Consider the following 27327-nt stretch of genomic DNA (forward strand, 5'->3'; position numbering starts at 1 on the left):
TGTTCATCTGTTGGAGAGTATGAGCGAGATGGAGAAACATCGACAGAGCAGAATACATGAATTGATTCAAACGGAGCAAGCCTATGTAGATGACATGCAGCTGGCAGTTGAGGTAGGTATTATCATCAATGGTCGGACTCGCACACAGAAAAAATTAGTGAGATTGAATTTTTGTTTGTTTTTTGTATCACAAGATCAGAATCTCACTAAAACTGAGAGGTTTTTTTCCTCAATAATCACGATTATTACGAGTGCACTAGTGAATGAGCACTACAGGTAGGTTAAGTCACAATCGGATAATGAACAAGAATTGTCGAAGTCATTATCCTGCTCATTATGAATTAGCTCCAAGACATGAATTTTTTTAAGCGGGTCAATATTGTTCATGTGCTCTATGTAATGCCGACAAACTGAATTTCCAAATGGACCAATAAAATTAATCTGAATCTGAATCTGAGATATAAACAAAAAGCTGATGAAAATTCCAAGAAATTGCACAAACTTGGGGACCACCATTTGCTTTGAATGGCATAACAGTATGAGCTACAATTATTAACATGTATTGTTTACATATGGTTATGACCCTCTCCTCATCCACCAGTGTCCCCCCCCCCCCCCCCCCCCCCCCCTCCTAGTACAACCAATGACCTCTTGATCAATAATACTCACCTCTTATTGTTTGTCTTTTTGATATCAGGTGTTCCAGAAACCCATGTTAGAGTCTCAGATTATGACCCCCAGGAGATGGCTGCTGTCTTTGTCAATTGGAAGGAACTCATTCAGTGCAATACAAAACTACTCAAGTATGTCACTCGCTGTTCCTCTTTTTTACTTCCTGGTGATCTTCTACCCCACTCTCTCTCTCCCTCTCTCCCTCTCTCCCTCCATCTATCTCTCTTTCTCTCCCAATCTCTACACACTCTCTCCTACTCTCTCTCCCTCTCTCTCTCTGTGTCTCTCTCTCTCCATCTATCCCTCTATCTCTCCCAATCTATACACACTCTCTCTCCTCTCTCTCTCTCTCTCTCTTTCTTTCTCTCTCTTCTTTCTCTCTCTCTCTCTCTCTCTCTCTTTCCAACTTTCTCTCTTCTCTTTCCAATTTTCCATCTCCCCCTCTCTACACATTCTCTTCCACTAAAGGTACTAAAGACGAGATGCCAAGATTAAAATAAAGGTCATTTATTCCTTTTGTGTGGTTGTCAACCTCTGTAAAGATAAGATACAATGTTATCAAGTTCTTTTAAACCTAGCCTTAAAACTGTTGGAGCCTGGCGGATGTTGCAACTAAATGAAAATATTTGATCGTCTGTGTTAAAAGTTAGAAAAGCCATTAAAAACATGATGGATTTTTAAAAACTTTCCTTCATATATGCTTATGACAATGCAAAGGGAAGTCCACCCTGATATTATTGTGTACAGAAAAATGAGAGACACTGGTCAGAATTGGATTGAAGGGCAGGTGTAGATTTATTTGATAAGGTCAAATGTCAAAGGTGAATTACAGTAAACCTATACCCTGTCCACTGCATTTCTAGTTTTTCACAAGTTTGTGTGTTTTAACTTGGTAAGTATATCAAACTTTGTTGTCTCTTTCTCTGTCTCCAGAGCTCTCAGGGTGAGGAAGAAGATGAGTGGTGAGAACCAACCCGTCCATATGATAGGAGATATCTTGTGTGAACAGGTCAGTAGCATACTTTATCCATATATAGTTGACAACTGAACTATTCTTACCCCTTGTACATTTGATGTTTTTTATGTTTTTTTGTAACTCAAGAATGAAAGGGGGGCTGGTTTTATTAGGGCCTTTGGTGTGGTGAATAGTTTTAGATGTAAGCTTTTATATGTCACATTCTCAAGAAATGTAAATTGGGACAAATCAATTTTTCACACACTTACAATAATATAATACTCGTAAGGGTATGAATAATGTAGTTTATTAACTTTACATGTTAAACTGTACCAATCCCCTGAGAAAATCATTATGGTTACAGAAATTACAGCCTGAAGGATTCCCATAGAATTAGAAAGTTGTCTTCATTTTCAAAGCGAGAGCAGTCATGCTTTCGCTCATACAGCTGATTGTACAATAGGCCGTCGTGTGCAATTATCTCGCTGCTTCGGGCGTGACTACGACTGCAAAAGTAGCAAATTTTTTGAAAAAGACATTGCCTCCCGAAAAAAGAGCCCTAGAATCAAAACGTCTTACCCAAAATTGATGATCTTGGTTTTATTTTACCCGAAAGAGAAATTTCTACTCATTCAATTAAAAAACAATAACATTACCCTTAATGGAAAAGATCAGTCATCTTGGAGTCGGTGTGACTGTGAGGTATTATGCTAGTATTTTTTCAGGTCAATTTCAGTTCTATTTTCAGTTCTATTAGAATCTGAATCTTAATCATATTATTTTCTTTCTTTTCAATCAATTTGAATACAGCTCCCTCGCATGACGCCCTACATCCGTTTCTGCAGCTGTCAGCTGAGTGCGTCCAGCATGCTCTCAAAGAAGATAGAAAGTGACCCAGACTTCAAAGAGCATGTCAAGGTATGAATCATTAATTCAACCGCAAGCCTTATAATTTATAACTTATAAGCAGCATCTAAGTCAATTAATTTGTTCAATTCAGTTCATTTTTACTCATTTCACTTTATTTAACTTATGAAAAGCAAGATCAACATACATGTACAAACAAAATGATAGTTTATACTTGTATATAAGTCAAGAAAACTAAGGAAAGTGACTTCACTTCAGTGAGTTTAAAGCTTGTTCAGATATGGCGCGGTAACCTACTGCAAAAAATGCCACCTCAGTTTTTTTAATGTGTTCCCATTCATTTTTAAGATTAAAAACGTAGCCATGTTTTTGCGGCTGTTTACTGCGTCATATCTGAACAAGGCCTTACTATGCAAGGAGAGCAGTGCTTTTTTTTGAAATTTCATGAAATAAAAAACCAATGCTTACTTTTAAAACCCCTGCACTCCTTTAACCGTTAACCGTGACTTGTATAACTATAGGATGCTGTGTATATATTCTTTTGAAAATCTATTACCCTTTCAAATGATACCACAAATATATACCTACTTCACATATTTCATGCATGAGCATTATTGTAAAATAAAAGTGATGTTCCTTTCTGTCCTTTACGTTTCTCTTTTTCTCTTTTTTTTCATTTGTTTATTTTTTGTGCAATGCTAAAGTGAGAAAAGATCCTGTACAAAACCTGCAATTTTTTCAAAAGATTGTTATGGGTAGCATATCATAATTACTGGGTATTCAGAACAAGTCCCAGCTTTTTTGTGCTGGCTTGGTTTCACTCTTTCTTGGTGTTTTCATATCTTTCAGAAACTAGCCACGGACACCCGGACTAAAGGTATGCCAGTGAGCAGTTACCTGATCAAACCCATGCAGCGTATTACAAGATATCCGCTTCTTACACAGAAGGTGAGAACGTATATCATTTATTACACATCGAGGGGTCAGTGACACATAGGCATAACTCTGTTTTGGCCATTTTGAGAAAAAGTGGTTTTAGTGTCACTGAGCACTTGGGCCTTAATGAGTTAAGTCTTTGTTTCACTAGCCATTGACTTCAATGGGGTGTTGGGTGGACTTAGGTCTTTGTGTTTCTTGGAAAGCCCACATTTTTTTTAAACATTTTGATATCAAATACTCATTTTGGCCAAATATGGAGTTACGTCTTTGTGTCACTGAATCCTCGATTTATTACACATGTATCTGGGTCATTCCATGAGGTTGGGGCACAAAAGATCTATCATCTTGTACTAAACAAGGAAGATGAAAACATGTGTTGAAGATTTTTATGCAATGAATATATAGTAGTGCTCAGCCAGAACCTGTTTGAGTTGCTTCTCTTCTAAATATTCGATTATCAAAAAGAGGGATTGGGTATATTTTTCTCAGATTCTAAACCAGTACAAGTAACCAGTTACAGGTACCAACCAGTTATCAGTTCCAATACCAGTTTATTTTTGTATCCCTTCAAGATTTTGAAATACACACCAGAAATGCACGCCGACTACGCCAACATCAAGACGGCATGTGAGAAAGCGGAGGAGTTATGTCAACAGGTCAATGAGGGAGTTAGAGAGAAGGAGAACTCAGACAGACTGGAATGGCTGCAGAATCACGTAGACTGCACCGGACTAGCAGAGGTAAGATAGGCTGTACCATGGGCAGTTTACAAAAAAAGTAGCCGTATAGATCATGGGCCATATGAATAAAAAGTAGCCATTGTTTGTGCACACCTTTTGCTTGAATCCACAAGCACAAGCACTTGCTTCAAAAACATATTTATGAAATTATTTTTTTTGGTCCGGGTGGTGCCTGCAGCCTATTGGACTTTGACAATGCAGTAGTCAATAGGTTAAAAGCATTTGCTTCTTTTTTTCTTCTAGCTCCATCATACCAGGTTGAGCTCTTGCTTCACGTTTTAGCATCATGTTCATGCTAGTAAGAGAAAAAACAAAGGAGTAGAATAAATGGAGAAGAAATTGCTACCGAGGCCTATCGGAAATTTAAACCTGAGCATGAAGAAAAATGGGGAGGATGTGTGACACCTTTGGTATGGTTCTGATGTATATATGATGGGTGATTGATATATTATAAGTTAAATGGTTTAGTTGATTGATACTATGTAGATTTTTTGATTAATTCACCTGTATTTTTTATTTGCATCTTTCCAGGAACTGATTTTCAACTCGCTCACTAACTGCCTAGGCCCAAGGAAATATCTCCACTCAGGGAAACTCAATAAGGTAGAATAACCAATTCACTTAATTCTGTATACATTATTGGCAACCTCTGATATACTATTTAAATTGGGCAACTATGAGAAGCCCAAAATCAAAGTGGTTAACTTAATTATAATGTTCATACATGTAAAGATTAATTTTAACGAAACATTGAATCTACAGTTAGATAATTATTTCAGGACTAATATTCATGTCCCTGTTTCTATTGTTTTTATGTCTTTTAATTTTCACATTTACTTTCCTTTTTGTTTTCTCTACTATTTTTCACCGTCTGTTTCTGTGTTAACTTTATCTTGCTCCCTCTCCATGCATATATGTCTTGCTCTGTTTCTGTTTATATTTTTTTATCTTTTCTTTATTTGTCCCCTCTCTCTCTCTCTTTCACACGCACTTTCTCTCCCTACTCTCTCTCTCTCTCCTTCTTATTTCTCTCTCTCTCCCTACTCTCTCTCTCTCTACTCTCTCTCTCTCCTTCTTATTTCTCTCTCTCTCCCTACTCTCTCTCTCTCCTTCTTATTTCTCTCTCTCTCCCTACTCTCTCTCTCTCTCCCTACTCTCTCTCTCTCCTTCTTATTTCTCTCTCTCTCCCTACTCTCTCTCTCTCCTTCTTATTTCTCTCTCCTTCTCTTTCACACCCTCTCTCCCTACTCTCTCTACAGGCAAAGAGTAACAAGGAGCTGTTTGTCTTTCTCTTCAACGACTTCCTCCTCTTCACGCAACCCATCAAGTCTGGTCTACCTATGCCTTTCACAACGACTGATAACAAGAACGTCATGGAATACAAGATGTACAAGCATGTAAGTCTGAAAATCCTTTTTATTCACCTCCTTCATGATCGTATTGAATAACAAGCATATCATTGAATATAAAATGTACAGAGGGAGATGGGAAAGGGGAGAGGGACAGGGAAGAGGGAGACGGCAGAGGGACAGGGAGATGGGAAAGAGACAGGGAGAGGGAGACGGGACAGGGAGAGCGACAGGGGAGAGGGGAGAGGGACAGGAAGAGGGAGAGGGACAGGGGAGAGGGGAGAGGGGGGCAGGGAAAGGAGAGGGACAGGGGAGAGGGGGACAGGGACAGGGACAGGGAGAGGGACAGGGAGAGGGATAGAGGGACAGGGAGAGGGATAGGGGGACAGGGACAGGGATAGGAGAGGGACAGGGACAGGGACAGGGGAGAGGGGGACAGGGACAAGGGAGAGGGGGACAGGGGAGAGGGGGACAGAGACAGGGAGAGGGACAGGGAGAGGGACAGGGGAGAGGGGGGCAGGGACAGGGACAGGGAGAGGGACAGGGACAGGGACAGGGAGAGGGACAGGGAGAGGGGGACAGGGACAGGGAGAGGGGGAGGGAGAGGGATAGAGGGACAGGGAGAGGGATAGGGGGACAGGGACAGGGATAGGAGAGGGACAGGGATAGGAGAGGGACAGGGACAGGGACAGGGGAGAGGGGGACAGGGACAGGGAGAGGGACAGGGAGAGGGACAGGGGAGAGGGGAGAGGGGGGCAGGGAAAGGAGAGGGACAGGGGAGAGGGACAGGGGAGAGGAGGACAGGGATAGGAGAGGGACAGGGAGAGGGATAGAGGGACAGGGACAGGGAGAGGGGGACAGGGACAGGGACAGGGGAGAGGGGGACGGGGACAAGGGAGAGGGGGACAGGGAGAGGGACAGGGGAGAGGGACAGGGACAGGGGAGAGGGAGAGGGGGGCAGGGAAAGGAGAGGGACAGGGGAGAGGAGGACAGGGACAGGGATAGGAGGGGGAGAGGGGGACAGTGGAGAGGGACAGGGAAAGGAGAGGGACAGGGAGAGGGACAGGGGAGAGGGACAGGGGAGAGGGCCAGGGGAGAGGGCCAGGGGAGAGGGGGACAGGGATAGGGAAAGGAGAGGGAAAGGAGAGGGACAGGGAGAGGGAGAGGGAGACGGGACAGGGGAGAGGGGGACAGGGAAAGGAGAGGGACAGGGAGAGGGACAGGGGAGAGGGACAGGGACAGGGGAGAGGGACAGGGACAGGGGAGAGGGGAGAGGGGGGCAGGGAAAGGAGAGGGACAGGGGAGAGGAGGACAGGGACAGGGATAGGAGGGGGAGAGGGGGACAGGGACAGGAGAGGGACAGGGAGAGGGACAGGGGAGAGGGCCAGGGGAGAGGGGGACAGGGATAGGGAAAGGAGAGGGAAAGGAGAGGGACAGGGAGAGGGACAGGGGAGAGGGACAGGGAAAGGAGAGGGACGGGAGAGGGACAGGGGAGAGGGACAGGGAGAGGGAGAGGGACAGGGACAGGGAAAGGGGGAGGGGGACAGGGACAAGGAGAGGGAGAGGGACAGGGGAGAGGGGGACAGGGGAGAGGGACAGGGGAGAAGGACAGGGAGAGGGACAGGGGAGAGGGACAGGGAGACGGACAGGGGAGAGGGACAAGGGAGAGGGACAGGGGAGAGGGACAGGGAAAGGAGAGGGACAGGGAGAGGGACAGGGGAGAGGGACAGGGGAGAGGGACAGGGACAGGGGAGAGGGACAGGGGAGAGGGACAGGGAAAGGGGGAGGGGGACAGGGAGAGGGACAGGGGAGAGGGGGACAGGGACAGGGAAAGGAGAGGGACAGGAAGAGGGGGACAGGGAGAGGGGGAGAGGGACAGGGAGAGGGACAGGGAGAGGGACAGGGAGAGGGACAGGGGAGAGGGACAGGGAAAGGAGAGGGACAGGGGAGAGGGACAGGGGAGAGGGACAGGGGAGAGGGACAGGGGAGAGGGACAGGGAAAGGGGGAGGGGGACAGGGACAGGAAAAAGGGACAGGGACAGGGGAGAGGGGGACAGGGGAGAGGGACAGGGGAGAAGGACAGGGGAGAGGGACAGGGGAGAGGGACAGGGAGACGGACAGGGGAGAGGGACAAGGGAGAGGGACAGGGGAGAGGGACAGGGAAAGGAGAGGGACAGGGAGAGGGACAGGGGAGAGGGACAGGGGAGAGGGACAGGGGAGAGGGACAGGGGAGAGGGACAGGGGAGAGTGACAGGGGAGAGGGACAGGGAAAGGGGGAGGGGGACAGGGAGAGGGACAGGGAGAGGGACAGGGAGAGGGACAGGGGAGAGGGGACAGGGACAGGGAAAGGAGAGGGACAGGAAGAGGGGGACAGGGAGAGGGGGAGAGGGACAGGGAGAGGGACAGGGAGAGGGACAGGGGAGAGGGACAGGGGAGAGGGACAGGGAAAGGAGAGGGACAGGGACAGGAAAAAGGGACAGGGACAGGGAGAGGGACAGGGGAGAGGGGGACAGGGAGAGGGGGAGAGGGACAGGGAGAGGGACAGGGGAGAGGGACAGGGGAGAGGGACAGGGAAAGGAGGGGGACAGGGACAGGAAAAAGGGACAGGGAGAGGGGAGAGGGGGACAGGGACAGGGAGAGGGACAGGGGAGAGGGGGACAGGGAGAGAGGGACAGGTACAGGGACAGGGGGACAGGGACAGGGAGAGGGACAGGGAGAGGGACAGGGGACAGGGACAGGGAGGGGGACAGGGACAGGGGAGAAGGACAGGGGACAGGGACAGGGGAGAGGGACAGGGGAGAGGGACAGGGGAGAGGGACAGGGAGACGGGACAGGGGACAGGGAGACGGGACAGGGGACAGGGAGACGGGACAGGGGACAGGGAGACGGGGACAGGGGACAGGGACAGGGGAGAGGGACAGGGGACAGGGGAGACGGGACAGGGGACAGGGGACAGGGGACAGGGGACAGGGGACAGGGACAGGGGAGAGGGACAGGGGACAGGGAGACGGGACAGGGGAGACGGGACAGGGGACAGGGAGACGGGACAGGGGACAGGGAGACGGGACAGGGGACAGGGAGACGGGACAGGACAGGGAGACGGGGACAGGGAAAGGAGAGGGACAGGGGAGAGGGACAGGGGAGAGGGTGACAGGGACAGGGGAGAGGGACAGGGGAGAGGGACAGGGGAGAGGGACAGGAAAGGAGAGGGACAGGGAGAGGGACAGGGGAGAGGGACATGGGAGAGGGACAGGGGAGAGGGGGACAGGGACAGGGAAAGGAGAGGGACAGGAAGAGGGGGACAGGGAGAGGGGGAGAGGGACAGGGAGAGGGACAGGGAGAGGGACAGGGGAGAGGGACAGGGGAGAGGGACATGGGAGAGGGACAGGGGAGAGGGGGACAGGGACAGGGAAAGGAGAGGGACAGGAAGAGGGGGACAGGGAGAGGGGGAGAGGGACAGGGAGAGGGACAGGGAGAGGGACAGGGGAGAGGGACAGGGGAGAGGGACAGGGGAGAGGGACAGGGAAAGGGGGAGGGGGACAGGGAGAGGGACAGGGAGAGGGACAGGGGAGAGGGGGACAGGGACAGGGACAGGTACAGGGACAGGGGGACAGGGAGAGAGGGACAGGTACAGGGACAGGGGGACAGGGACAGGGAGAGGGACAGGGAGAGGGACAGGGGAGAGGGGGACAGGGAGAGGGACAGGGGAGAGGGGGACAGGGACAGGGGAGAGGGACAGGGGAGAGGGACAGGGAAAGGAGAGGGACAGGGGAGAGGGACAGGGGAGAGGGGGACAGGGACAGGGACAGGGACAGGGGGACAGGGACAGGAAGAGAGGGACAGGGGGACGGGGACAGGGGAGAGGGGGACAGGGACAGGGGAGAGGGGGACAGGGAGAGGGACAGGGACAGGGGAGAGGGACAGGGGAGAGGGGGACAGGGAAAGGGACAATAGACGCGAAAGAGACAGGGAGAGGGACAGGGAAAAGGAGAGGGACAGGGGAGAGGGAGAGGGAGAGGGAGACGGGACAGGGAAAGGGAGAGGGAGACGGGGTGTTTCACAAAGATTATAAGTCAAGCTTAACTCTAAGTTTCATCAATTCCACATCAAGAACATAAAATCTCCCATGATAATAGAAAATAAGAATGATTTGAATCAACATTTTATGCCTTTTAAAATAACTTTTTCAAGGATGCTAATGGCTTTCCATAATTGTTAAGTCCAACTTAGCGATAAATTCAACTTAGGATCTTTGTGAAACACCCCCCTGGAAAGGAAACATAATGATAGGAAATACCTTGCCCGGTCAGTGCCCATTGGCGGGGCTCACCACCAACATGGACACCAATTTAGTTTCTTCTTCTATCTCTTTACAGCCTCTATTCTTGAATGAAGTGGAGCTGAAGATTCCCAGTGATGCAGCAGCAGATGACTTTATCTTTCACATCAATCACATAGACAAGGTCTATGCTCTGAGATCAGAGAGTAACAACGACAGGTACTGTACATGGGACTACATGTCCTCTTTTTTTAATCCTTACGTTTAGTATTCAGTCATTTCCATAGTGTTTGGTCATTTGTTTGTTTCCGAACTTGTTGGGGGAAGGGGGGGGGGGTCTTTATCGTACTTACCTTAAATATTTCACAATAAAACTGGATGACCACAACTTGACTCTATCTTCAAACAGCGTAAAATAATTGCTTTTTTTTTTCTCCGTACAGGAATCGCTGGAAGGACAGGATAGAAAAGGCTTCCAAACACTACATTGAAACTGAGAAGAAGAAAAGAGAAAAACTTCAAAGAGGTGAGAGATTTTCATGTGTCTAAGAAATAAGTAGATAAAATGGGAACTGAATTAGGCATTTGATTGAGGGAAACACAAAAGATACAAAGTCATTGCATTTCCCTGTTGATTGTCTACTGTATTGATGAGGAACAATGAACCCATTTTACACAATAGGCAACTTCAGAGATACTGCATTATCTGCACATGGGCAGATAAATTCCCATTTATAAAAAACTGTAAAACTCATCAAGAAGACTGCTGGATATGTGTTCATGAAAAGTTATTATTCATTTATGCACCGGCAGAGTATTCTTTTCAAAAGGGCACACAAAAGGTCATGAAGCACCTCCATCCCTTTGGCAGTGATTATTCTAAAATGCAAAAAGTGAGATGTCTTCATGTGTAATAAAATCTTCTATTTCAACCAGTCTCACACTCCTTGAGAATTCTCATTTTACCACTGTCATTGTCAATATCAATTCAAGTTCAATTCAATTATTCAACGAATGCACAACCGTGATAAGCATTTGATATAAAAGAATGCAGTAAAATATGTTTGCGTAAAATGAAATAAATCTTGGAACGATAAAAAAATAAGTTTCATGTTTAAGGGTTTGTTTTAAGAACATAAGCAAATGGTTTTATTTTCATGAATTTTATAGTAATTTCTTATCAGTATTGATAAATTTAGCATTTTACTGCAACTGAAGTACTCATGTGTGAACATATCCTTACCCCTACAGCTCGGTCTCAAAGAAGTAAAGGTGTAGGACGTCTCATGGTTGTCATCATAGAGGGATACGACTTGAAACCGTCCAATTCAGTCACAGGTATGAATACATCTCCGATTCCCATAACTTTCTACTTTTGTAACATACCCTGCATTTACACACTTGAAATAGTTAAGTTCAGGCATGGGTATGAACACAACTGTGTGTCTTATACCTTCTTTCGGAATGTAGCTTCTCTGTGTTAAACACTTTTAAAACTATCCACAGGAATCGAACACAACAATGTTCCTGTATCTTCATTAGCTCTGTATGCACCCTGTGTCCTAATTGCTGAAAAACCATTCAAGTCAGTCACTGATAGGAACACATCCATGTTTTTGATACATTTTATAGCACTGTACCCAGAAACCATGTTCATGAAACCCTGCATTCATAAAATGATAATCTAGATTAAAATAGCGCTTAATATGAAATACCATCTCTAAGAGCTTTACGAGTATTATTGCCCTGTTCATTGGATTCATTCATTTACAATGTACAATGATGACAACATTTGAGCAATTCTAGGAACTTTTGAAACTTTTGATGTGAGCAACTTTAATTACAAAAGCTTTGACAAACACAAAACAAACGAAGAACCAAACAAAATATTATATTTCTTATCCCTTATATCTATTATTTTAGGTGTCCTATTGCTACATGTTTCTGGATTAATGTAGCACTTAATATGGAATACCGTCTCAAAGCGCTTTTCAAACATGAGGGTTAATGCATTCATGCATTCATTTTCCTTGTTCATGTACTTTAATTTGCCCTTAACAACAATGAAATGTCGGTTTTGAACTGCTGGTGTGGATGTCAAAGGCTTGCTGCTTGTAGAGATAATCAGGAAATACCTAATTTCCTTGACCCATGTCAATTCTCAAAAGTTCAAAACTACAGTGAAACCTGTCTATAAAGACCACCCAAGGGAGACAAGAAAAAGGGTCTTCATAGGCAGGTGGTCTTTAAAAACAGGTTCCTTTAGTACATGTTTCAATGAGAACAAAAAGTGGTAGTCTTTGTAGACAGGTGGTCACTAAAGCAGGTTTGACTGTATTTCACTTGTGTCTCCCCTCTGTCCAGGTCGCGCTGACCCTACTGTGAGGTCAGCATGGGGTCACAGGAGCACAAGACCAAGGTGGTACCTGATAACCTGAACCCAATCTGGGATTCCTCCATGCAGTTCATAGTGAGGGATCTGGAGCAGGACGTACTCTGTATCACCGTCTATGATAGGGACTTCTTCTCTCCCAATGGTAAGAATTAGGCCGCATGCACGCTACCGTTATAGTGCTTTGTACACGCGAGCGCTACCGATTGGCTGCTTAATTCACACGAGCATACTTGCTCGCATTTTTATTAGCAGTTATTGTTCATGCTCATTGTACTATGCTGAGTGCATCGCATGCATCAGATTATCTCAAAATAAACTTGGCACAATGGGGATTAGCCCTGTGGCTCTGGGCTGTATTCATTATGGCAGGATAAGAGTTAAAGCCCCACAGCACTACTTGTAGCTACTTGCACCCTCAGTACAGCCAACAATGCCCCATGATGCCCTTTTCCTTATGTTAATTCAAGTCCTTGCTGAAAACGCACCTTTTTAATTCATAAATGATATTCTGCAGTTGTGAGTCGGTCAAAGGAGGTGCCACACCATCTTATTTCTTGTTTGTTCGATCTTATGTTTGATCCTATGTTTGACCTCATGTATGTTTGATCTCACTCTTATTTTTATTATTATATATGCATGATTTATTGAATAAAGAACAGATGTATAAGTTGTGTGTTTATTATAAGTTTGGGTAAATAATGTTTTAGTCAGACTATGGTGCGCTTAGAGACACCAGTATAAAGCGCCTAATAAATATTGTGTATTATTATTATAATTATTATAACCATTTGCCAGTGACCTTGCAGGGAGGTCTAATCCCTCCATGCCTAAGTAGTGCAGAGGGGCTTCAACCCCAGTTGTATTGGGTTGATTATGCATCATTTACATGTATTTAGAAAGTGGATATGTCCCATACATGCATTACCAAGTATATGAATTCTATCATGGAATTATGAATGCAACTTGACGTCATAAATAAAACTGTTAACTCTGCATCATTTACATGTATTTAGAAAGTGAGTATGTCCCATGCATTACCAAGTATTGATCATTTCATTATGGAATTATGAATGCAATTTGAAGTCATTTATATGTACAGTTTATCTGCAGAACTCAAAATTGTACAAATCAAAATTCAAAGTTTCCCCAAGTTGAATAAAAAAAGTTTTTACCATACTATGCGCAAATGTTTGATGTACTCTTACTTTAAAGTCAAAATTTGCACAAGTCGCACTATTTTTTTGTGGTCCCAACATAATTAACTAATGAAAGGATTATCATGTAGACTGGAAAACATTTTTTATTGGTCTTTCTCTTTTCTTTTTTCCTCTATTCCATCAGATTTCTTGGGAAGGACTGAGGTGAGAGTAGCAGACATCCTGAAAGAGACCCAGGGAAGGGGACCGATGACCAAGAGCCTCTTACTCCATGAGGTGTCAACGGGTGAGGTCAAGGTCAAATTGACCCTTCACCTTTTTGACCAATCGTGACCTTTGACACCAGCTGGGGAAAATATCCATGTTAGCCTAACATGAAAGGTCAGATGATCGTCTGCCTTAGACTTTACTGAAAATGTAAACTCTCTAAGGGAAATTGTGCATTATATCAAACTTTTTGTTGTTGATATTTCATCTGTTTTGTTTAAAGTTGTGACCTTAAGTATCAGCCTGGGATAATGCTTGCCTACAATGAAGGGTTGAATGATCATCTGCCTTATACTTTACAGAAAATATTAACTCTCTAAGGGAGAATGTGCAGTTTATCGAGCATTCTTTATAGATACGTCTTTGATTTTGGTGGCAGAAGCTGCAAACACTCTTGAAAATGCATGAATAGGATCAGCCTTTGCAACGTATCATATTTTTATCAAATGTTTGAGATCATCGAGTCCTTTGACTGGATAGCACATAATAATAATACTCAGTTTTTATATAGCGCTTTATATTACAATCACTAATTGCTTTCAAACTTGGAGATTATAACCCTGGCTTTAGCTGTGCTGCCATTACGGCGCTCTAGCATTTCAAAGAATTAATTCCTGCCAGGTACCTATTTACATCACCTGGGTTGAATGTGGCAAATGTAGATCAATGCCTTGCCAAAATATGGATTCTGTGTCATGAATATGCAAATTGATTCTTTGTTTGCTGTATGATGCCAAAGAAGATGTGGTGCTAGACTATTGCTTATTTGAAATTCAAATGTCGAAGGTAAACTGGTAGAACTTGGACAACACTGGAGTATACTCTTTTATACATCTTTATGAATATAGTGTCAAGGACACACGGATCACTGGTGCATACACATATCAATGATACTACAGTGAAACCTGTATATAAAGACCACTCAAGGGAGACAAGAAAAGTGGTCTTCATGTGCAGGTTCCTTTAGTACATGTTTCAAGGGAAACAAAAAGTGTGGTCTTTCTATATGATGATCACTAAAGCAGATCTTACTGTATTATTAGGTTATGTAATGCGCATTGGCCAAGTAATTTCAGTCATGTATAATTCAACATCTTATTCTTTTTTTTAATGTACAAAATGTTTAATTTTTTTTTTTTTAAATACTCATTCTGTAATATATTGTAATATAAGACTAAAGAATTTTAAAAATTGATTTTTTCTAGTGAAACGTTTTGTTCTAGGGGATGATGTGTGGGAGCTTTTGTGTAAGATTGTAGCATTGTAGTTATAAGTGGGAGTGTGTTAAAGAAATAAAATCATTGTCAATGCTGCAAAATGCTGAAAAGTAGACCATTTTGCCAGGCAGCCAGCCAAACAAACTGAAAAGCCTCACATTATTGGCCAAATCATGTGGAGCTGTTTGGTTAGTTTGTCTTTTAGTATTTCATCGTATTAAAACTGAAATGCTTACTCTCCGACCATCCTTGTTCCAGAATTGATAGTACCCAATTGTTGAACACGCACACTCATTTAAGAAAATCAGAAAAGCTTGGTATATTGTAAGTATATTATCAATTGATGTAAATTTTATTGTCCAAATTTTCGAAATGCAACTTGTTCTTTTGTCAGGGATGTTATACAGTATTGACTTGATAGAGATGTGTCTTCATATCCAGTTCAGTGTTCTAAATCAGTATCTGTTTTCCGGGTCTCACAAAACTTTGGTCCCGTGAACAAAAAGAAGTGCCGTCATCGACACTAATTTTCTCTGTTGCTATGTATTGCCCCAAACTTTCTTGATGTCAATACTTTGTTTAACTAACAAGATCGACAAGACTTTGATGATTTCTCGGCGAAGCAAATACATTATTTATGTGATGTATTATTAAAAAGAGCATCCATAAGAGTTTGCAGCAGAAGGCAAAAATACCTGTTTAATAGTTCCATCTGCTCTATTAAATACATAAAGGAATTACCAAAAACATCTGAAAATATATAAATAATTTTTTGATTCTAGAATCTATGAGAACGTTTGCTGTAATTTTGATCACCATTTTTGTTTTTTTGTTTGTTTTTTTGAGTTGACTCGTTCTTCTACCTTTGCCAATTTTCTGGTTTGTGTGAGTATACTGAATAAAATACAAAATCTTCTTTCTTTATAAATGTTGACAACAGACATTAAGATTTATACTCTTTTGGGGTCTTATTGAGTGTCAGTCTCATTGCTATTTGATTAACAGACTGTGGTCTATTAATTTCTATGGAAAGTTGGTATACATGTACATGTAGTAAGTTTACAACGATCATGGACTACAACTTTATCTAAATGATTACATTTTAATCTACATCTTAGCCTAGATCTACCACCTTATCTCTTTATATATCAGGGTCTTGTTTTTGTGTTGTTTTGTCTCCTTTATTTTTCATTTTGGTTTTGTTTAGTTTTTTGTTGTTGCATTCTTACATTCCATTAGTTCCTAACCATGACGTTTATAGTGGCTTATTTATATGTGATATATGAAATACACGTAGATGTTAAAATATTCATTTTACATTCATATATGCTTATGTAGTCAACCATTACATTCCATTATCAGCTGAATGAACTCTGATGAAGTAGAACTCATAACCATGTCTGTTTACCAGCAAACTGATTTACATTGTAGCCTTCTTAACATTTACAATTAAAACAAAACAAAATCAAATGCGTAACAAATATGATTTTGGCCTTGTTCACTTTGGACACATACCATACAACCTGCTTCTCATCATATGCCGTAAGTTTTTCAGTTGCTTGTAAACATATATTTTAACTGCTTGTTTTCTCGCCCCTGGAAACTGATTGATTGATTCAAAATTTCAAATTGTTCCTTTTCATATCAATTGTTTGCACAATAAAGATCATAGTTGACAAAGTAAGTTCAAAATTAATAATTAATAATTCAATTTCATCTCATTTCAGATACAATTTAACATGTACAGTATCCATATAATCAATATTACCATCAATTAAATAAATGCTGTATGTTGTTAATCAAGCTCTATTTGAAATTAAACCATAATATAGTGTAGATAGTGTATTATCTTCAAATTAATAACTTTTTGCACTTGGTTATTTTTTTTTATTTAGTCAAGGGTAAAATCCTACATAAGTTTATATTACAGTGGAACACTTCTCCTTCAATTATCTGTTTACTTATATGGCATATTAAAACTCATGATAATAACTGTAGTGCCAACTATTTCTTAAATGTTGTGTTATACCACTTCCTACTTTAATGTATGCCATATTGATTATTATTCTTAAAGTTGCCATGATATCTTGCAGACTGTATACACTAAAATATTGTTGAAATGTTTCACAATCTAGATATTCTAATAACCCTTTCATATTTTTGTAGTATTTGATGTACATGTATTTTCTAAGAGGTACTTCTTGAGCAATAGGTTTGTTTTGCAATCTTTGTATTATTATGCTATTCCATATAAGTTAGAAATCAGTTTGTTTTATTTCATGTACTTATATTCCTTGCCTATTCAAAGTAGCTTAAATAAATGTAATACTACTTTAGATCAAGTACGTTAGCATGTAGTAAGTAAGATAGGTAATTCACCCACGCAACTATGAATATTTATATGCCGTTTATTATGAATATATAATTCAGTCAATATTTATTTACTGACTGGCCCCTGAGGGGAGTATGAGACTATAGAGCCATAGAAAAGGACGATGTGTTTACACAGGGAAGGGAAATTAATGGTCAATCTACCTGAAACAATAAGCCAGTCAATATTGCTATTATATATCCACTTTATAGTGATTAGACTATCATCAGTATCACTAATATCAGGTACAAGTCCCCAATTGAGATGGTCTAATATTGTATCTTATTCCTCCATCTTGGAACAGTGTCTATTTGCACGAAGGTTTAATTAATCAAATGCAACCATCCAAATCAACGTTATATTTTTTTTAATGAAGCTTACAACTCTATAAGTTATTCCAAGCTCTGCTTGGTTTATACGTTTCGTTAAAGGAAGAGGAAAGCTTATTTTATCTAGATATTAAAGAGGCTTGATGATTTGAAGTGTCTAAACTGGAATGTTATTCTGAATTATCTTATGTTTTCGTAGATAATTAAAATTGTTATGCAACATCATAATGCTTGAAAATAAAATAGATCATTGTGTTTTAAAGCTCCATTACTGTATCTTATTCCCATTTTATACATGTATGTATGTTCATAGGAAGAAGATGGTTAAAAAAAAATAGAAATTATTATTCTGTTGTCTTGTAATGTGGAAAGTATGATATGAAGTCGATTTAAATATTAAATCCTACCTTCATTTATTCAGTAACAGTTCAATCACGCACAATGTTATAGGAAGGAAAACAAGATGGAATATTATTGCAGTACATGTACACCATGAAATCGGATTCAAATAATTGTTCAAATAATATTTGAAGGTCAACATTTTATATTTGTGAATCCGTCAAATCAGCTACTTATTAGTTTATTCTCTAAAATTCTTCTTCTTTCAATAATCTTTCTTTCATATTTTCAAAGTTCGATGAGGTGTTGTCAACGGTATCAGTATTTTAGCGATTGGTGGAAACATCTGCGGCAGCGCCCTGTTAACAAAAGCTTAGCAATTGATCATACAATTTATTTATGTGATTGATTGCTTTAATCACTATGAATCGCAAAAATAAATCACATGATCAATTGCCAAAGATTTGTGTTACAGGGACCCTGATGTATTTCTATTTGAAATGTCCAAAAATTGAAGTTGTGAATAAATTGATGAAATGGCTATGAAATGGTTTTGAAAAGAAATACTTGTTCTATTATTAATGTGTTGTTTCGTCCATGTATCATCCGTGTTTATTGAGTGGAAGATGGATTCTGATACTAATTTTGTTTAAAGTTGGAATTTACATGTACTCCCATATGCTCCGTGGGCTGGTATATATACCAATATATTAGAACATAGGCGCCGGAAGTTGGGGGGGGGCAGGGGGGGGGGCAAAAAACAAACAAAAAAAACAGTAAAGGAGTAAACATGGTTTGTATTTTTAATCCAAAAGAACGCAACAATAATAAAAACCTGAATTAAATCACATATACAATTCCATTCAAAGAAAAAGGAAAGTTCACAGGAATTAAATTTCATAAACATTGCGCATGCCACCTATACGGTATTTATCAATGGAGGTCTCTGTAATAGCGATACGCGCATATCGTGAACATATTGTGCGAGAATGGGAAAGCGTGTCATGAGCCCCTGCACGCTGGCGTACTGATGGGGTGGGGGTGATGTATTTCCTATTCGAAACGAGTGATTTACAAATGTTGATGTTGTGACATGATTTTACAGCATTTTTTCCCAATTTTTTTGGTAAGTCATACATTTTTATGCGTTTGTTGGAAAATAAAAAATTCCCAAATTACAGTCAGGCGCAATACACTCATTTAGAAGCCTTTATGTCATGGTCTGCAAAGTTGCTGGGCTCGAGCCCCCCCCCCCCCCCCCCCTCCTTTTTGAAAAAGTTTGTTAAGGAGAAAAAGAAAGAAAGACGGAGAAAAAAAATAAGGTGACCTGCCAATGTCACAAATAAGGTATAAAAAAAAAATGCTCATCTGACCGTAATTAAATGCTTAAAACCCCCAGAGCTTACGGGGCTTCGCCCCCGGACCCCATCAAGGGCCTTGAGGAGGGCCCCTGGATGCTCATATGACTGTAATTAAATACCTAAAACCCCTGAGCGTCCGGGGCTCTGCCCCCTGGACCCCACCATGGGCCCTAAGGCGGGCCCCTGGATGCTCATCTGACGGTAATTAAATACCTAAAACCCCTGAGCTTCCGGGGCTTTGCCCCCTGGACCCCACCAAGGGACCTAAGGCGGCCCCTGGATGCTCAACTCACCTTAATTAAATACCTAAAACCCCTGAGCTTCCAGGGGCTCTGTCCCCTGGACCCCACCAAGGGCTCTAAGGCTGACCCCTGGATGCTCATCTGACCTTAATTAAATACCTAAAACCCCTGAGCTTCTGGGGGCTCTCCCCCCCCCTTGGAACACGTCAATTGCCTTACAGAGGGGCCCCTGGATGCTCATCTAACCATAATTAATTACTTAAAACCCCTGAGCTTCCGGGGGCTCAGCCCCTTGACCCCCTGCCGAGGCTCATGCCCTGGACCCCACGCCAATTTACGCTCTACCTGATCGATAATACTCCACTTTGAAAAAAGTTCCGCGGGACCTGCATGTAACGTGTAAGACTGGTGGTGATGCAGATTTGTCGTCTGCCCCCCCCCCCTTCCGAACTTTTTTTCTCATTACTTCACTGCCTCTGGAATGTGAGCCCCCTGGAATGTTTGCCCCCCCCCCCCCCCCAAAAAAAAAAAAAAAAAAAAAAAATCCCAAACTGCTTCCGGCGCGCCTGTATTAGAATACATATGTTCTCTTACAATTCTTTTAAACAGATGTCTTTGATTCTTGTTTGAGCTCTGAATATCGCACTCCAAATAATTTTCACTGAAATACACCATCCGGTTTCTCTATACACCTCTCCGTGTCTACCCCCCCCCCCCCTCTCCCTCTTTTTTTTTATTCTCTCTTTCTCAGTCTCTGTCTCTCACTCGGAAAAGAAACTGATAGTGGGACAGGCTCATTTCAGTACTTTTCTTTATATTGAATAAAGAAAAAAAAGGATGTCATTTCGATATTTTTTATTTTTTTTTGCCGGGAATCGAAGGTTGCGATCTCCCGGTTACGCATGAGGTCAAGAAGGCGACCTTTCCGATCAATGAAAAATTCCTCTTGCACTTGAAAATGAAAAATTTGAGTAATCCGAGTGCGTCATTCAAAAGCAATTTCCGATCTTTCAATTTTGTTATCATAGGATGCGAGCCTGTATCATCTTCTCTGTTAATTCTCTGTGAGAATACATTTACTTTTGTTAAGATAAAAAAAGACGCCAAACAAAATTGCCATTGCTATTACACCCTCAGGATTATCAGGTATATTTCTTTCTTCTTAACAAAATCGGTATTTGATGTATTTTAATGTCTATATCTACGTACAGACACTTCTGAAAAGGAACCATGATTATTGGATAGTGAAAGCGATTTAATGGTTTAAACGTTCCAGTGACGAGTCATTGACAACCTCACACAAGGATTGTTTCAAACTAAATACAACATGTATTGATTACCAAGGAGATGTAAGATGTTATTTCAGTTTCGTGTATTTTTCATAAATACCATTTACGGAAACTGGAATCAGTATGCATCATTATAAAGACACCATGAAGCTTGGAATACACATTTAAACAATCTACAAATAAGAATAAGTTGCCGAAGTCACAAATTCGTGCATGGTCTAGTAATTTGAACTCTGCATTTTGCATTCAGTTTCTGTACGATTTCACTCTCACGCCGCGCGTCAGAGCACGCGAGACGCTGCATGATTACGTCAGCAAATAACGCCTCGCGCGCAACAGGCATCACAGATTGTCATGGTTATCATCTAACAGAATGATATTTAGTTTTTCCAGTTTCTCATGGCAATGTCGAATCAAGGAAGCTACGAAGTCTATCCATCATTTCTTTGTCTCTTTTTAACAACTCGCATCTTTTCTTCACCAGGAACGACGGCGCCGATCCGCTTTTACTCGCCGAAGCGTCATTCGAGACGTTCCAACGCCGCGACGGTTCTGCGGCGTATACCTTACAGCTGTTAGGTGTTGCCTTCCTACTACATGTACTAAGATAAGAAGAACTTTGTACCCTTGACCCTCGACTTTCTTCTGTGCTGGTGTTGTCCTTGACAGTGGGCCTCGAAATTCTGCGAATGGTTCCATCTTTGTCCATAACAAAGTGTGACGAGTCAAGGTTCATGTCTGAGGTCGAAGGTCGCCGTCGCGGCGGGTCGCCAGGTCGGCGGACCAATGACGACCGACGCACTGGGTGAAGTTGGCCGAACGTTGGAACAGCGTTGACTTTCTTATCTAGTGATCTGGTCCATGAGGATCTGCTCTTGTCTCTTGAACTGTTTCTCAGGATATCAAGCACCCGAGATAATCTTTCTGTTTCGGACGTTTCGGGTCTTGATTGTTTATGTTCCTCCGTCTCACTTTTGGTATCACCAACATTGTGCCCTTTGTCTGGAGTTTGCTTCGTTACTACCTTCGTATCTTTAACTTGCTTAAGACGTTCCCGCAAATTGTTGATAGAGTCAGTCTTTTCTTTTTCACTTTGCTTCGATTCATTTCCTGTGCTTTCGCTCTTGTTTTCAGGTATGTGAGAAAGGGCCTTGGACAGACACACTGCCATTATCGCCGACCTGAACTTATTCTTTGCTGTGAATTCGGCGTTCTCGGCCACGGCCAACGGCGCCTGGGTAGCGTCCGATTTCCTCCGCTGTTTACGGGGCTGGTTTTGGAATCGTTTCAATTGGATCTTGCGCCAGGACATGACTGGCGCAACCTCGTCATTGTAGATTTCCTCTGGCGTGAACGTGTGCGTCAAGCGGTTCTTTTCCATGCGCATCTCGGACAGGGTGCGCTGGAGGTGCCTGATGTCGGAGTAACGCCTGACGTTCTCCATGTGTTCCTTCTGACGCAGCTCTTCGACCCTGACGCTGAGCTCGTGATCGTGCTGACGGTTGACTTCGTGGACCTTTGTCATGCTTGAGAAGAGTTTGGAAATACATTTGTTCTGCTGGACCTTACGTTGTGTTTTTGGTGCTGCAGACATCTTTGTTTCATCACCTTCCTCTACGTCATCGCTTGTCGATCATCAGGGTCACAGAATTGGTGCCGCTTGTAGGCTCTTATGTCTTTAGATAGCGACTGCAGAAAGCACTGGTGCACGCATCATCACTGGAGACAGCATACACATTGAACTGTTCCTCGATATCTACGATGGATAGTTAACGTTGTCCAGTAAAACGCAAGGAAATGTGAAGCGCTGTTGTAATGAACTAGTCCATGGTCAAAATACTAAGTATTCCCGTTCTTTTCAGCGGACAATTCCTTCAATATGTTTAATTAGCTCGATACTGTTACTATAAAAGAGCTTAACGACAGATAGGACGTTGTTTCGTAAAAACTGATTACTGATGTGTAAGTTTTCTTGAGCCTGGTGGCTGACTTGTGTTGTCGATTGTCGTAGTAGTCACTTTCACGACCCTCCATCAAAACGAATCCCTTCGATGTTTTCTGTATGAAAAAAGATAGAAAATGGAAATTATGTAATAGACAAAACCGAGGAGCGAAAAGAGAATGCTCAGATATGGCAAATGGATATTAACAATTAAAAAAGATCACAGGATAGATTGATACATAGATGGATGGATGGATTGATCCTTCGGAAGCTGTATTTTTGGAATATCGCAGTTCTCATGATTATACAGATGCAAACATAAGTTAAGTCAGAGAGAATGGAGGGAGAGGGGAAGGGGGGATCGAATTTCAAGCTGAATTCTTTTTTGTATTCGATTTTTCAAATCTGCTATAAATGTTATGGAGGCCCGTACGGCTAAGTAAACGTTCTAAAACATTATGCATGGGGAGAAAAGAGATGATGAAACTGCCACTTTCGTTTCTTCCCTCACTCATAAAAGGTTGAAATTCCAGTTGTACAGTTAGTTTCTTACAACTACGATTTAGATACATTCTTCAAACGTGGATTATTTTGAAAATACTACAATGTATACTATGGATGATTAGAAAGCAGATGGATTAGGCCTGTGTTGTCAAACAGTGACGAAATCATTAGAATACCCAAAATGGACGCGCGGCTGATTTTTTTTTTTGATTTTTTTTTTTTAGTTGAAAACAATATCATGATATGTCCCCTCGTAGTCTTGCCCAAAAAATGTGTTCGTTGTTGTTTTGGGTCTTTTTTTCCCTTAAGTTTGCTGACATGATACTTTGAGGTTTAGGGGTTCTCAATCAACCATCTTGCTTGTAAGGAGGTTCAATGTGAGCAAATGGACACGATTGAAATGTCCCCCCCCCCCCCCCCTCCCCCCCCCCCCCAAAAAAGAAGATTCAGATCGTGTATTGTGTGTTGTGCCTTATATGTAAGGGTTACCGAGGGGACGAGTATACACGAGAGGGGACGGGTTTACACGAGAGTGACTTCTCTTTAGTAAGGGAAACACCTTCCATCGACTAAATTTTGTTGGATTCTTCATTTAAAGAACTGTCTAAACATTTCCTTCTATCCCCAACTTTCTCCGATCGGAGGTCCTCAACGCTTTCGTTCTTTTTTATAGAGGATTTGATGTCCTTATCTACAGTAGTCTGAACATTCTCGATAACAACTCAAGTGCACTCGATGTTTTATTATGAAGGGTAAGCATTCAATCGATAAACTTTCTTTCTATTTACTGCATGCGCGGCAAGGCGTCACAATGCGAAGTACTCGGTCCCGATGCTAATCGCGTCTGATACTCTTAGGACCAGGGGCCTTGTGGTTTACGACACGCTTCTTGAATTTTAAAGAGCTTCCTTATATTTCCAATGTTGTTCATGCATGAGTTGGGCAGGTGTGGAGATATCAAAGTTAGGAACTGACGCTTTCAAGTTACCAAGGGGGAAGTGGTAGATTTTTTAAAACACAGCCCCCCCCCCCTTTTTTTCAGTAATATGAATACCTTGACATCGTCGTATTATTATCATTTTTATTATTATTATTATCGCCAAAAAATAACCTGATAAGAATGGAAAAACACTCTTATCATAATAGACTTATGGATGTTTCTTCCTGGGGACCTATACAGTGCGTCCCAGAAAAAACGAAAACGAGAATTATCGATGTTTTATCAGAACTTAATCACGACTATAATTAAGAAATGACAGATTATGTGTAAAGTTCAGGTCCTCTTCTTTCGTTTGATGCACCTCATATGATGCATATTTCACGCATGAGTGATTGAAAACAGTTTGAAGAAAGGTTACCAGAAAGTCATTTGGGGAACGGTATCTGAATTTCAAAGAGAAAATCATATTTCCAGAAAGTTCATTTTCTGCCCTTTCATATGACACCTCAGTCAGGAAAAGTGAGCAAGGAATAACAAACTGCTGTTTGTGTAAAGTAATACTTGCATATCCAAGATTTAATTAAACGAATTCGTTTTCACTGGCTGCCTGTCGTAGCAACAACAAACTCCGCTTCGTTGACAATCAGCCATGCAAGATAGTCTTTCGTTGTCTTTGTTGTTAGGGTAGACAGCCAGTGGAACGGATTCGTTTAATACATAAATGGAAATGCAAGAATTACTTTAAACAAACAGAACTTTGTTATTCCTGGCTCATTTTTCCTGATTGAGGCTTTTCCATGTTTCAAGAGCTTTGTGTGGGGTCGGAATTATCTTGTTGAAATGTAAGGAAGGTAATTGGAATAATAACTAATATCAGAAAATATATAAAAGTTTGAGTTTAACTGTATTACTTACCACTGATAGTGTAGCTGGATAAAAACGTTTCCACAAGTAGCACTGTTTCGCTGGTGTACAGATATCCGGAACAAAAGTCAAATAGTTCATTTCATCTTTCGACTAAATCCAATTTCTTGTATACATGGTGAAGCAGGCATTCCCTCGTAGAAGGTCGACAATAACACATTCGAATGTTTGTTTGTTGGTTTTTAATTCTCCTATAGGTTGATCTGTGTTCAGCAGGTATGCAAGAAGATGGCTACCAGCACGAAATCCGAAATTGTTCTGTTGATACTTTTGGGCTTAGTAAAAATATGTCCAAGCTGCTCTGCAAGATGAAGTAACCGCTCAAGGATTTGATATGCGTCTGAAGTAGATATCATTCCCACTTCACAACACCTCTCACAGTCACAGATTTCCTGCTATCTATTTGATTACTCTACGGATTAATCGGGAAAATCGATACACTTTCTATTCGAGAGTTATACGCTTTTGTCAAAGTTCTATCATCCGACTAGTCTCATTCAAAGATTTAGCCACGAAGAAGAATTATAAGAATGCGATGGACTGTCACCCTAACAATGAGACGATATCAACAAGATTGAAAGGTCCATTGTGACAAATTTCGGCACTAATACGTCTCTTATTTTTCTTTGAAAAGCAATAGCGATAATAAGAAATGAAACAAAACATAGCACATCAATAAACATTCTGATGTGAAAGACGTTTCTCTTTCACTGTGCTCCGTTTCGATATCAATATTCTATTTTGTTTGTTCTTCGGGAATAGTCAATGACTAGATTATTCAATTCGTGATTTCTGAACGTTTCTTCCGGAAAAGCCACTGGACCAGGTGACAAACAATAGCATTGCGCCGTATCGAGGTTCCCGTGCCTGTATCTCTATTGAATACCGCCTTGCACAGTAATTGTTGTTATGTCGGGCAATCAAAGGTCAAATTTCGGGATTGTCAAAAACAATTTTCCATCTTATATTAGGCTCCGTGCACAAACGATTTCAAACATTAATCAGCCTGTTTTTCTGACAATTTCTGCATTACCAAACTAAAAGCATGTTGTTTTGTTGAACTTTCCTCGATTATGCTCACAAAGTCATGTTGAAATGCATCCATCCGTCAATCTTGACATCATTTTCGATTTTGACACCGCCTTTATCTTAAAGATAATGACCATGCCACGCTTCGCTTATCGGCAACACGTCATCGACAGTTAACTTTGAATCGCACATTCATGTAATCAATCAATAACCAATCGATAATCAGGCCGCAATCGCGCATTCATGTAATAAATCAATAACCAATCGATAATTATACCGCAATCCCAATACCCTTTCGCCGTGAATGAACCCGTGAAAGAATGGAGAAGGACGGCGAAGAGAGAGGAATCGAACGACGTTGACACTTAACATAATAGGCCTCTGAGATGGTTGGGATGGAACAATAGACCACACGTGAATTTAGTAGTTCCTTAAGACAGTGGGGATACCGTAATAAGGAGGAGAAGCCCTGGAAATCGGCGTAGGCCTCTATAGAACAACAAGTTAATGAAAGTTAAAGAGAGTGATAGCATTGGCGACTGCATTTGTATGTAGTGAGGAATTTTGTTCCTTTTTTAGTTAGATCCATTCCCTACAGTATCTTGAAAGAAAATTTTCTAAATAAATTTTCACTTCAAGTATGTATGACCCAAAAGTTTACTTTCTATTAGAATTCATTTTAAAAGATTAGAGAGTCGATTTTAATCCAGATACACGAGGTACAACTGCCAAAGGCTTTGATAATGTGACACACATGTGCTTAATAATTATATATAGTGCGTCCCAGAAAAAACGAAAACGAGAATTATCGATGTTTTATCAGAACTTAATCACGACTATAATTAAGAAATGACAGATTATGTGTAAAGTTCAGGTCCTCTTCTTTCGTTTGATGCACCTCATATGATGCATATTTCACGCATGAGTGATTGAAAACAATTTGGAGAAAGGGTACCAAAAAGTCATTTAGCGAACGGTATCAGAATTCCAAAGAGGACATGACATTACCAGAGATTTCATTTTCTGCCCTATCATACGACACCTCAATCAGGATAAATGAGCCAGGAATAACAAAGTTCTGTTTGTTTAAAGTAATGCTTGCATTTCCATAATTTTATTAAACGAATTGTTTTCACTGGCTGCCTACCGTAGCAACAAACAACAAACTCCGTTTCGTTGATGATCAGCCATGCATGAAGTCTTTCGTCTTCTTTGTTGTT

The 27327-nt window shown here is 41.7% G+C and overlaps 2 protein-coding genes across 2 annotated transcripts; one reads left to right on the forward strand and one right to left on the reverse strand.

Moving 5' to 3' along the window:
• On the forward strand, positions 1–13650 carry LOC115918948 (intersectin-1-like). The gene is made up of 13 exons (XM_030995459.1): positions 1–112; positions 698–803; positions 1606–1681; positions 2438–2545; positions 3344–3442; positions 4006–4173; positions 4705–4776; positions 5433–5570; positions 9899–10020; positions 10245–10327; positions 11053–11139; positions 12166–12338; positions 13538–13650. The coding sequence occupies exons 2-12, from the start codon at positions 745–747 to the stop codon at positions 12237–12239; spliced, it is 1086 nt and encodes a 361-aa protein (XP_030851319.1). The 5' UTR covers positions 1–112; positions 698–744; the 3' UTR covers positions 12240–12338; positions 13538–13650.
• Positions 13651–20780: 7130 nt separating this feature from the next.
• Positions 20781–25423, reverse strand: LOC100892135. Its single transcript, XM_003730719.3, has 2 exons — positions 25070–25423; positions 20781–22826 (listed from the first exon to the last, which is right to left on the reverse strand). Exon 2 carries the CDS (start codon positions 22360–22362, stop codon positions 21166–21168), a length of 1197 nt encoding a protein of 398 aa, XP_003730767.1. The 5' UTR covers positions 22363–22826; positions 25070–25423; the 3' UTR covers positions 20781–21165.
• Between the last annotated feature and the right edge of the window lie 1904 nt (positions 25424–27327).

This window comes from Strongylocentrotus purpuratus, unplaced genomic scaffold, assembly GCF_000002235.5.
Source record: "Strongylocentrotus purpuratus isolate Spur 01 unplaced genomic scaffold, Spur_5.0 spur5_scaffold_21, whole genome shotgun sequence".
NCBI classification, from domain to species: domain Eukaryota; kingdom Metazoa; phylum Echinodermata; class Echinoidea; order Camarodonta; family Strongylocentrotidae; genus Strongylocentrotus; species Strongylocentrotus purpuratus.